The sequence below is a fragment of the Cydia amplana genome, chromosome 20 (assembly GCF_948474715.1).
Source record: "Cydia amplana chromosome 20, ilCydAmpl1.1, whole genome shotgun sequence".
Lineage (NCBI taxonomy): Eukaryota > Metazoa > Arthropoda > Insecta > Lepidoptera > Tortricidae > Cydia > Cydia amplana.
The window spans coordinates 9,393,889-9,406,106 of record NC_086088.1 but is presented as its reverse complement, the minus strand read 5'-3'; the positions used below and the strand labels follow the sequence as shown (position 1 = coordinate 9,406,106).

General features: G+C 40.2%; 1 protein-coding gene across 2 annotated transcripts in view; it reads right to left on the bottom strand.

Moving 5' to 3' along the window:
• Nucleotides 1-12,218, bottom strand: part of LOC134657439 (ABC transporter G family member 20-like) — a 333,481-nt gene that overhangs the window by 261,354 nt on the left and 59,909 nt on the right. For both annotated transcript variants that reach the window (XM_063512989.1, XM_063512988.1), the window contains exons 11-13: nt 10,552-10,729; nt 6,837-6,952; nt 973-1,046 (exon numbers count right to left, since the gene is read on the bottom strand). In XM_063512989.1, the coding sequence (XP_063369059.1) occupies nt 973-1,046; nt 6,837-6,952; nt 10,552-10,729 (368 nt within the window). The remainder of the gene's footprint in view (nt 1-972; nt 1,047-6,836; nt 6,953-10,551; nt 10,730-12,218) is intronic.

Here is a 12,218-nt window from a genome sequence, read left to right as displayed (position 1 = left end):
CGCGGTACCAGTACATGTCATTTTGAAACTTAAGTCATTGTCAATAGAGGTGACAGCAGGGCACTACTGCGTTTACCTTTTATCTCGGCCTTTAAGTAGGTATATAATTCTTATAGTGATTCAGATATATTTATTTAACCTTTATTACTCAATAGAAAATGCACAGAAATGGCTCAGACTAGCCACGGAGTGTCGTAAGATGGGAGACAAGCTGACAGGCCATAATAATAAATCTGAAGTAAAAGCTTGCTTTTATAGGAGCAAGAACTGTTTATTGGAGCGAAATGGAAATGTCACTGTTTAAGTTTTAAAAATAGATGAAGGGGAAAGATTTCACAAGATGGTAGACCATCAAATGGCCCCTAAGAGCATTTGACTGTAAATAAATAAATCATAATATAGTATTTTATGCAACCGTTGTTTAAGAGAGGTAAAAAAGGCGAGTGGCGTGAGTAACAATTTGAGGCGAAGCCGAAAATTGTTAATAAAGACGCCACGAGTATTGTTTGACTCAGTTTAACAACGTTGCATAATATATAAGTACAATACTTTTTCTACGACCAAGCACTTACTTTGAAATTAAATTGTAAATTTAATAAATATTTTTCATTCAAGAAGTAGCAAATAATGGAGGATACGGTCGGGAAAAGAATGAATGAAATAAAGAAACCTGTCTATGGTTCACTCATCTGTCAGAGATGACAATTAAAATTAGGTTGGCAACAATGTATTTCATACAATGTTTTTAAAGTGCTGATTACACGAAGTATCGTAAAAGTGCCAAAAAGATACTGCGTGTATGCACAAATACTTTTTTGGGGAATTGACTAAAGTCTTGTCTTGACAACTATAAGATAGGGGTTTAAAAGTGTGTACACGACCCTTAAAATGACAAATAAAAGTACGGGAGTAGAAAAAATAAATTATTGTACACCAATGCAAGACATAAAGCACCAAAAGATTAAAACTTACGTCAAAATAACTCCAGGTCCGGCGAAGTCAGTCATTTCTGGTGAAGAGACGCCATATATGGGTGGTTCGTTAATCTGAAAATAAAGAATCATTTTAGGTAGGAGCTAGAGACAAAAAAACCAGCCAAGTGCGAGTCGGACTCGCGCACGGAGGGTTCCGCACCATCAACAAAAAATAGAGTAAAACAAGCAAAAAAACGGTCACCCATCCAAGTACTGACTCCGCCCGACGTTGCTTAACTTCGGTCAAAAATCACGTTTGTTGTATGCGAGCCCCACTTAAATCTTTATTTTATTCTGTTTTTAGTATTTGTTGTTATAGCGGCAACAGAAATACATCATCTGTGAAAATTTTAACTGCCTAGCTATCACGGTTCGTGAGATACAGCCTGTGACAGACGGACGGACGGACAGCGGAGTCTTAGTAATAGGGTCCCGTTTTTACCCTTTGGGTACGGAACCCTAAAAACCAGCCAAGTGCGAGTCGGACTCGCGTTCCAAGGGTTCCGTACTTTAAGTCCAACTCACGCTTGACTGCACATTTCCAATAGGTTCCAGTCATCTATAGGTATTTTTTATTTTTGACCCAGACAGTAGAGAGAGATTAAGGGGGGGAATGGTCGGACAGACAGACGCACGAGTGATCCTATAAGGGTTCCGTTTGTTCTTTTTGAGGTACGGAACGGAACCCTAAAAAACTGGTAAGTTTAGAATTTCTTATGAATTTTGCATGAGGGTGATAATAAAGATGGCCCATTTTCACACTTTTACTCTTATTTTGAAATAGAGCCTAGCGGTAAGAGCGTGCGACTTTCAATCCGGAGGTCGCGGGTTCAAACCCCGACACGTACCAATGAGTTTTTCGGAAACTTATGTACTTTTATCCTTTGATATTTATCAGTTGCTTTTCGGTGAAGGAAGACATCGTGAGGAAACCGGACTAATCCCAATAACGCCTAGTTTCCCCTCTGGGTTAGGTCAGATGGCAGTCGCTTCCGTAAAAACTAGAGCCTACGTCAATTCTTGGGAGTGGTCAAGCGGACCCCAGGCTCCCATGAGCCGTGGCATAATACTCTTATTTTGGAATACCGATGCCATTCGCTTTTTAGGTAGGTTCACATTTAAAAGTACTTAATTAACCAAAGAATAAAAACAGACTATACCTAGTAGTTAAACGCTACCGTGTTTGAATAAATACCTATGTTCCTAATGCTACTTGTATCGCGCACCGCCGTCTGCTTCAGCGGGCGCAGCATAGTTCCATTTTTATCGCTTGTCACTATGCCCGTCACTTTCGCATTTATATACTTGTTACAACGTGACAGGCATGATGACAAGCGATAAAAATGCGACCGTGCTACCGCCGCAGATTTTTTTTATTATAAAAAAATAACACATTCATCTTCAAATAAGTTTTTGGCAAAAATTTCATTTTTGGTACAAGCTTTAATCGCTGACTGTACTTTTCTTACGACAGACAACTAATACTCATCGAGACAATTTTAAAAACCCCTAACACAATTAGGTTGCGTTGTTTCATCACAGAGTTCCTATGGCCACCTTCTGATGTCTCCATCATCAGATCAGCTCGATGGTATAGTTTGTAGCTTTCTAATAGACCCCGAAGGCTAATCCTATTGTCTATTGTTAAGAAAAACCGCTCGTGCCACGTGCCACAACCACCTGCATAAAAAATCGGTACTTCGGTTACTGAGTGCCGGCGAGTCGAACGCTACAGAACCAGTCTAAAATGTGTCATCGAGATGCGTAACAAAGGCGCGTTATCGGAGAGCGCACCTACACTGGTTTTTTGAGCGTTGGACTAGCCCGCGCTCAGGTGCCAAATAGAATAATTAGGACCCTTTTTTGCAGGTAAGTAGCACGTGCGGTTTTACTGAAAAATAGACAATAGGATTAGCCTTCGGGGTCTATTAGAAAGCTACAAACTATACCATAATATTGCATTGTCACCCGACTTACATGTGTATGCAAAATTTCAGCTCAGTCGGAAACCGGGAAGTGGATCAAATTTAACTTGCAAAATTCCATTACATAGTTACATACAGGTCGACCTAATAAAAGCTCAATTCTGTACAAATCTTGACAGGCAAAATATTTATTTATATAAAAACCATCCATTTCGGAATCTAAATACAAATCCTTGAAAAATATCTCAAATATCTCCATAGAACCAATCAATTCCACCTAATGTCCTAATAGCTAGTAATAAGTTAGGTGCTAGCCTAGTTAATTAGGTTAGGTATATAAGTAGCAAAATACGATCTAATAAAAGTGAAGCCCCTAAGCTTTACTCTACCTTTTTCAGACGATAAATTTGCCCCGATGTGGTAAACATGTGTGCAGGGCTGTCTTATATGGATTGATCTAGAGATTTCTAGAGTAGATTAGGTAGGTACTCAAATTTTGGACGTACAGTGCGCCAAGAAAGTGGTCTACCACCATACGGTTGAGGTTCGTTTGAACGTCATGAGACAACACGGTCGACACACGTAGGTACGTCAACTGTACGTCATTGTCAACCTTAGCGATCGTTAGATCTCGCAGAAACTTTTGTCAAAACTGGTAGACCACTTCTTGGCCCTCTGTACAAGACCTATATGCCGCTAAACTTACGACAACTAGTGTTGTGAAGTAAAAATTTTGCAAAATAAATGAATGTTGACAGGTACCTAATACCCTAATGATAATAAATGACACGGCGAGCATGTACGTCGGTTCCTCTCTCTGCAACCCTGACCACCGGCAGCTTGGGCCCTGCCCCGCTGCCGGCGGCACTCTGAGTTAGGTTTGTTATAATGTGTGTATTTTTATAAGGTTGTGTACCTATATGGTTGTGGTGTTTTGTAAGTGTAACCTAAGACCCAAATGAATAAAGCAAATCACTGACTAAGATTAATACGGGTAAGTGTGTCTGCGGGATAAGTGTGGCTGGCCTTCACATTGGGGCCTGTTTATACATTGATTATACACATTGTGTTTATTGCGGGTTCATACATATTTGCTATTTGCGTTTAGCGACAATTGTATGAACTCGCAATAAACACTTATACTCGTAAATGTATAAACACGCCTCTTGACCTTAATATTATTATACTTGAAAGGTGCTTATATTAAACAAATATTACCCTGGGCCCCTATTCGAGATGCTAAACTCGTCAGATTTCGCGTCCGCTTCAATTCAACAGTTGAATTAATCGCATATGTTCATCAAGTGCGGATACTATCATTTGATACAACCAATAATTCAACAAAAATCTACTTTGTTTTATTACTACTTTAAGGTTTATAATGTTTTGGTTTGGTTGTCACCTAACTGTGGATCGCTAATGTCAAATTTTGACACAGGATTGTTCAGATTCAACGGGAGTTCAACACGAGACGTCAAAAGTCGCTTGACGAATGAGGCCCCTGTTACCTACCTAAATAAAGGATTTATGTCATTACTTTTATTTGCAACTTCGTCTCAGTCCTTGGAGGATATAATCAAACGGAGACGCCATGTCTGTAATTTTCTGTACAAAACAGTCTGCCGATTTTTGCGGGGGAGGGGAACGTCAAATGTATGCGTAACGTAAAAATAGCCATGTCAGATAAACGTCAGTCCATACATTGTGTATGACCGTTGGCCGCCTATTTTCGACAGAGGGGAAAGCCTGTTAATGGCTACTCCGTTTAGTTGTATCCTCCAAGTCTCAGTCACCGTAAAAATAGCGCAATATCTTATTGATTTATACGTAACACGTACTTTTTGTACACAAAACACGTAATGCTTACTGTCTTCCGAAGACTTTTAGGGGCGAAAGGTGAGTTCTGTCACCTTAGGGGAGTGTGGCAATATGTTATTGGAGTTTTCACCTACGCATAGAACCGGGCTATATGTATTACTAGCGACCCGCCGCGGCTTTGCACGGGTTAATAAATAATACACAAACCTTCCTCAAGAATCATTCCATCCATAGGTGAAAACCGCATGAAAATCCGTTCAGTAGTTTTTTTAGTTTATCGCGAATATACAAATGATACAATCACACAAACAGACGCGGCGGGGGACTTTGTTTTATAAGGTGTAGTGATATTGCCAGCCACATATGATAAGGATTGCGATTACAAACATTAGTACAACTGGCCCCAAGTAAAGTGAATTCGAAATTCAACCATTGAGGTATATACAAGAAACGACATCTCGAACAAAATGTTTCCGCACCTCAGAGAAGTGCATGCATGCATGCGAAGCCGAAAATTGTTAATAAAGACACGCCACGCCACGAGTATTTTTCGACTCAGTTAAACAACGTTCCATTGCTTCCCGGTGAAATGTTATTCCATCCCTTTTAATATATTTTCTTGTGCTATATTGTTGCAACTTTTTAACACGCACGAAGGCATTTTTTAATTTATTTATTTTTTAATTTCTTTACACGTGTGGCATCTCGTCAGTGGTCGGTGACGTACTAAAAGCAAAGAAGTGCATGCACTTCTCTGAGGTGCGGAAACATTTTGTTCGAGATGTCGTCTCTTGTATATACCTCAATGAATTCAACCAACTTGATTAGAGACTGCTATATTGCAACAGAAATGTAGGTAGGTACATATCTGCAGGAATCCTTTGTCAATTGAGCCGCCCTAGGCTTGCTAATGCAATTGAGACGCAAACACCGCAGATGCATGCGCATTTGAGGACGTTCTGGGTACATACTGCTGCACTCATGCACGCATTTAGGAGGATATGCTCCACATATCCTCCTAAAACCCTGCGTACAAATTTTTGTACATATACCAAAAAATATTTCGAACTTTCATTGAGTAACTAAGGGTTCCAAATTCAAAAACAAAACAAATGCTTCTGGGTCTCAGGAGGATATAATGGCGTCCCCTAGCCGGCACGGTTGTACGGAGCGGGTGAGCGGGTTACAAAAAATTGTGTGAGCAACGGTAACTGGCGCGGACGCGTGCGATGTATTGAAGTGTGCTATATAGAGTAAATATTTGTATTGTATTATTAATGTCAGTGGTTAATTATTTCAAAGTTGTTAGAGCGATCAAATACCGCAACGTAATGAAACTCGCATGCGACCGCAACGTCTAAATAAGCCCTTATTAAGAATACTAAAATACAATATAACATTTTAAACTTTCGCGTTTTGAACACATATTTAAACATATTTATAACCGGGTCTATCGTGAATATGTTTAAGGGCTGGTGGCCCTAGCGTCACACTAGCGTCTCCCGAGCGTTGGCGTCTACTCAACTCTATGGTTGCTGCTCCACGCAACGTTAGCGCAACTGGGCAGCGACGCAATTTTCCATAGCGCTGACGCTCAAAAAACGCTAGTATACCCTTAAGAGGCAACAGGAGAGGTCATTACTCAATACAAACGTACTCAACTATTTCCTCCGTGGGTTTTGAAGCTAGAGCAATGATTTTTTTCAACACAGATTATTATAAATACCTAATATCTGTGTCGGACTGTTTTGTTTCTTTTGATTATTTTTGTTTTTTAAGGCGCTAGAGCACTTCAAATATTCGCAACAACGGCCTAATTTACTAGGCCGCAAAGAGAAGCATGGTATTCAAAACTGACATCAATTAGCCTAAAAATCATAACAGTCCGACAAAGATAATTTCATTACCATTTAGATCTCCAAATTTCGTTACATTTGGTTAAGTAAGAGGAGGAAACAGTCGAGTACGAAACCTCGTTTTTTGAGACTTTCATGCAGGATTTTTCGCCTTGTCCTTATCGCACTAGTTTTAGGAGCCGCTTCCGTTAGCGAGACGGGTATATTTACCTAAAATATTTAAATCTCAGCTCCCGTTTCGTCTAATACTATAATACACTTACATAAACAGGTATGGAGAGTAGACGAGTCGGCAGCTTGCAGGTCTTGGCGAGGTTCTGGGTGGCTTCGCCGAACGAGAGCTGGACATCGCGCGCCAACATCCACTGCACTTGCTTGTCTGAGGTCAACAGATGAGAAAAAAATAGTTACAGGAGTTAAGAGGAAAGAGGACGGCCGCTTCTCCATAAAAACGTAGTCCCCAATTTCCTCTCTGGATATTGACTTTAAGTAAGTAAATATTCTTTATTGCACCAATAACACACATTTTACATACATATAAAACTACAAAGAAATTTTAACGGAGATTAGAACCAGGTAACAACAAGCGGTCTGATCGCTAAAAAGCGATCTCTTCCAGACACCCTTTAGGTAGCAGGAAATGTAGAACTCATACATCAAAAGTCAACAGGTAGCGCAAAGAGCTAAATATGTATAGAGACTATTTAATTAAACACAAACACACATATTACATACTACTTATATCAGTATGGAAAATATTTTTACATATTTATTAATTTGACGTACCTATAGGTACTATGCTATGCCCCTACGTTTGACTATTTTCAATTTTATGACTATTGTTAAAATTAGGAGCGAAAAACAGGATCTCATACAAATTTTAAACTACTCCTAAAACAAAAAATCTAAAAAATCCAACCCCCTACGTTGGATTATAGCTGTGTTTGGTATACAAATATTTGTGTTAAAATATTTTCAATAATGCTAATATCCAGAAAGGACTACCGTTAGTATGAAAAGGCGATTTCGCGCGGTTCCTCCACATTCGATTTTTATTCAGGTAATATATTTATTTATATCAAAAATGTAAAATTATAAAAAAAAAACAGAATGAGCAACAACAAAAACATGGCGCTAGTGCAGGGTGGAGGTAGACGGCTGACGGCGGTAGGGCTGCACCGTCATTGAGACCGAAGAAATGTTGGATGGGTTTGAATTTGTGCCGTGTCCCACGGATAGGTAGGCTGGTGGCTCGGATTATCGAAATCATAATTTTGGATCTTAGCCAGCCCACTACTACACTAAGGGATCTATCTCAACGGTCAGCGATGGCTTCACCGAGATGTTTGATGAAGGTGGACATGCGAAGACTCCATCGACGGATGTGACGAGGGGAGTGAAAGTTGTGTGACGCTTTTCACAGGCGTTCGAATATTTTCTTTTTTCTCTTCTTCGGCGGATTTTAGGACGGATGCTACGGGACGTGAGATATATATCCTCCACTTTCGTCTTAACTCTTAAGACAAACTTAATAAGATTTGCAAGAGCTGTATTTTACGGCCACTCAACTATTTCTAGGGCCCTATTTCTGGTATAGTAAGGCTAAAAGTAATTAGGGCACTTAGGGAGAGGGATTAGATACACGAGAAATAGAGCCTAGAAATAGCATAGTCTAAAACGGGTTTAGTAAATTAAGCGGCCGGCCAAGTAAATAGTTAGGCGCCAATTTTCTTGTTAACGTAGCCACAGGGCGGACACGCTATACATCAAAAATCATTTGCGTTTATATATGTGCGCGGCACGTCTGTACACGCGTCATTGTGTAGGTGTGGGTAAGTCGCTTTACTGAGAGGACGCCAGAAGTCCGTCAGATCATGCCAGATTCATGTCGCGGGGCGAGGTAATGCGAGTCGGGGCGGGGCGGTGAGTGGCCGTTCTGTATGATAATTGATAATACTATTACTTATTCTGTGACGTAGCTAAGTTTGGATCGCGTTCTCGGTACCTAATCTAGTAAATATAGTTTTTCATTTATCATTTTAATTAAAAACTGCAGTTCATAGCAAACTTTTATGCTTAACCTCCTAAGACCCTGCGTACAAATTTTTGTACATATTACATAAAGTATTTTGAACTTTAATTGAGTAGCTAAAGGTTCCAAATTCAAAAACAAAACAAATGCTACTGGGTCTCAGTAGGTGTTAGAAACGGATGAATTGTTGAGCCTTCTCAAGACTTCTCAATAAGGTTCTAGAGTTAGACCAAGATAAGTCTGCAACGATTTTGATAGCACACTCAGTGCAAGTGTTATTTTAAACGTCAAACTTCTGTGAAATTAGACGTAGGTATAAATAACACTTGCACTGCGTGTGCTATCAGAATCGTTGCAGACTTATCTTGGTCTAACTCTAGCATCTTTTGCCGCTTAGGAAGTACGACACGTGGCGGAAAGTTCCCAAAAACTTGGTAAAATTCTCGGAAGTTTTTTCAAAAATTTCGTTATCTATAATAAAAACCCGATACTTTCAAAATGATAACGATATTATAGTAAATTGAGCATTTCTCGAAACTTTGCAATGGGACATGACCCGTTTTGCGTCAAATGTCCAGTGATCGTAGGAAACAATAGTGAAGGAACTGAACGATTTGGTGGTCATGGCGGGGCATCCAATAGCTTGACGCCCGCTCCGGGTTTTTCCTGATGCAAAGCGCATTCCAACGCGGCAACGCAGCGAGCGTGATGGCCTTTACGTCGGGGGGCAGCCCGGGACGGGTTTCAGTAGGTAATTATTTAATTCATATTTAGTTTATATTTAGATATTTAAAATGCTTAAAAATCATTGATCGCGCAAAAAACAATGTTAAAAAATATATAGTTTGTAATGTTTTCAAAAACTATTTAGGTGTCTAGTTTCCAAGAAGACATCTAGATGTTTCTGCTTAATACAAGAGAACTAATGAAATACTGAAAATTATTTCACCGAAAATATTTACCCAATTGAACGTCTATTTTAGTGACTAAAATAGACGTTCAGTTTGGTAATGTCAAATTTGCATATTTCTATTCAGTTGTATGAACTCATTTAAAAACCAACTCAACACTCTATACTAACTCAATTATACTTATACTAAGAAATTTACTTCGGTATTCAATAAACAGAATTCTTGTACAAACATGGCATGACATTACACTTAAATTATAAATTGAAAATCTTATTACATTTTTTGAAAGGTGACACTCTCAGATTTTTAATAGGTACGTCTATTCTTTTAAATTACATTTTATGCACCTTCAAGCTGCTGAAATTGATGATATAAGATGGTTTTTAGGGTTCCGTACTCAAAGGGTAAAAACGGGGCCCTATTACTAAGACTTCGCTGTCCGTCTGTCTGTCCAGTTTATGGATAATAAGGATAATAAGAATAGAAAACCAGAGAACTAATAACGTACGTGACAAAGATTAGTTATTTACGATACAAGTGCGAAAAATAGGAAATTCACAACGAGTGGCAACACGACCGAAGGGAGTGTTTTAAATCGACACAAGTTGCGAATTAAGTACCTATTCGCACGTGTATCGTACAACGTTTTACAGTACATATGGCCCTTTAAATTTTCGACGTAGTTAAATAGGTACGTAATATGCTTATAGGCCTGTCCAGAAGAGGACGATTATTAGCCAATCTGATGAAATTGTCCGATAAAATCAGGCCATGCGGACGCAAACGCCAATTTGGCTCGCTGATTTCGATCGCCGATTGTGACCAATATTACCGATAAAATGGACGTGCGGACGCAAGAATACCAATTTGTGTCCCCAGTATTCGCGTTTGGGGCACTTTTTAATTTAGAACGCTCAAGTATCACCATAAAACTATAATTGGTGATTAAATTGGAGATCGACGCCAATTTCTTTTCTGATCAAATCGACCGATTTCGATCCCCGGTGTTGTAATATAGCACCAGATGTAACGTACCTGTATCATCAAGGTGTACTTCGATATCGGAGTTGTATAGGTCGATATCGGTGGCATGGCGAGGGTCTCGGAGACGGTCCATCAGGCTGGCAGAGAAGTTGGATTGGAAGACCAGCACCACGCGGCACTTGCCGTGGTACGCTGCGTCCATCACCGCTTCCTTCGTTGGATAGTAGATCTGGAAGAAGGGGCAAGTTATTTGGAGCCACTAAATAAATAAATAGTAGATATAGGATAATTTTACACAGTTCGATATTTATGTACTTATGTTTATAGAAAAATTGAGAAAGGTATGTTGAGATGGTTTGGACACGTGGAAAGAATGAGTGAAACAAGGCTGACAAAGAGAGTGTATAAGGGAGAAGTAGAAGAGGGAGTTGGAAGGGGCAGACCTCGGCGGACTTTCTTCGATCAGATCGGGGAAATCCTGAAGAAAGGCCAGTTCAAGAGCAGGCCTAAACCGGCGAGCGTGTATGAGGAATGTTATGAAAGTAACGGAAGCGAAAGAGGTATGTCAGGATCGTAGCAAGTGGAAATCCGTGGTCTCTGCCTACCCCTCCGGGAAATAGGCGTGATTATATGTATAAACTGTGTGTAATTTTATTTTTCGGCTTATTTTATGTTTCTTCCCTTTATGTTTCTTTTTTTTTATCTGTTACCTTCCGTGATTATTTCTCACTTGATGGTTTCATCGGAAGATCAGCGCTGGAAGTCGCCAGCAACATGCTGAGATAGGGCCATTTCGTGACACTTTATTTTTCACTATGTTATTTCTATGTATGTCTTTTATCTGTGTGTTTACGAATAAAAAACTATTCTATTCTATTCTATTCTATATGTACGTATCTATGTTCATAGAAAAAGGATGACTCACGCTACACCGGTCCGGGGCCGGGCCGGAGCTTCCGGCGCTTCGTTTTCTATGGAAAGCACCGCGTGATCACCGATCAGCCGTCATAGAAAATGACATGTCGGACGCCTCGGCCCGGGCACGGCCCGGTCTAGCGTGAGTCATCCTTAATACATTCAGTGCCAGCGCGAGCTACGCGCTACGAGCGTAGCCAATAACACATGAAAAACCGTATGTAGCGAAAAGCGCCTACGAACAGTGAACTCCCTAGCGAGTCGCTGGCAGTTAATGTGTTGAATGACCCTGACCAGGATTCGAACCTGGGATCTCCTGCTTCCTAGGGTAGGGTTACCACCAATTAAGCTAGCTTAAGAACCGGGACATACGAGTATATCTTAGCCGCACGTACCTTATATAGTTAAATGATACTAGCAGCCGATTTTACAAATACAGAAATACTTTTTACGAGACGGAGCTGGAACGATGTGATATTGTTAATCTTGGATCCGCATGTACAAAGGAATAAAAGAAAAAATAAAAGGAAATAATACAAAGCAGGACATTAACATCGGGAAACTAATGACCCGTCTCCGTTGCAAAAAAGAGCCGTAACTTCGCCTTTGTTAATGCATAGTGGTATTAGTTTCCTGGGGAGTTACATTAATGCCGGGGATACACTAGGCGAAATATTTTCCGCGACACGTGTCGCCAGCGACGTCGGGCAAAGTGGCGGGACGTTGTCGGATTTCGCTCGATAAGTCTGGTACGCGATACTTGTGCGATGTCGCCAGTATGGCAAGGGGCTTCAGGCGCAGTT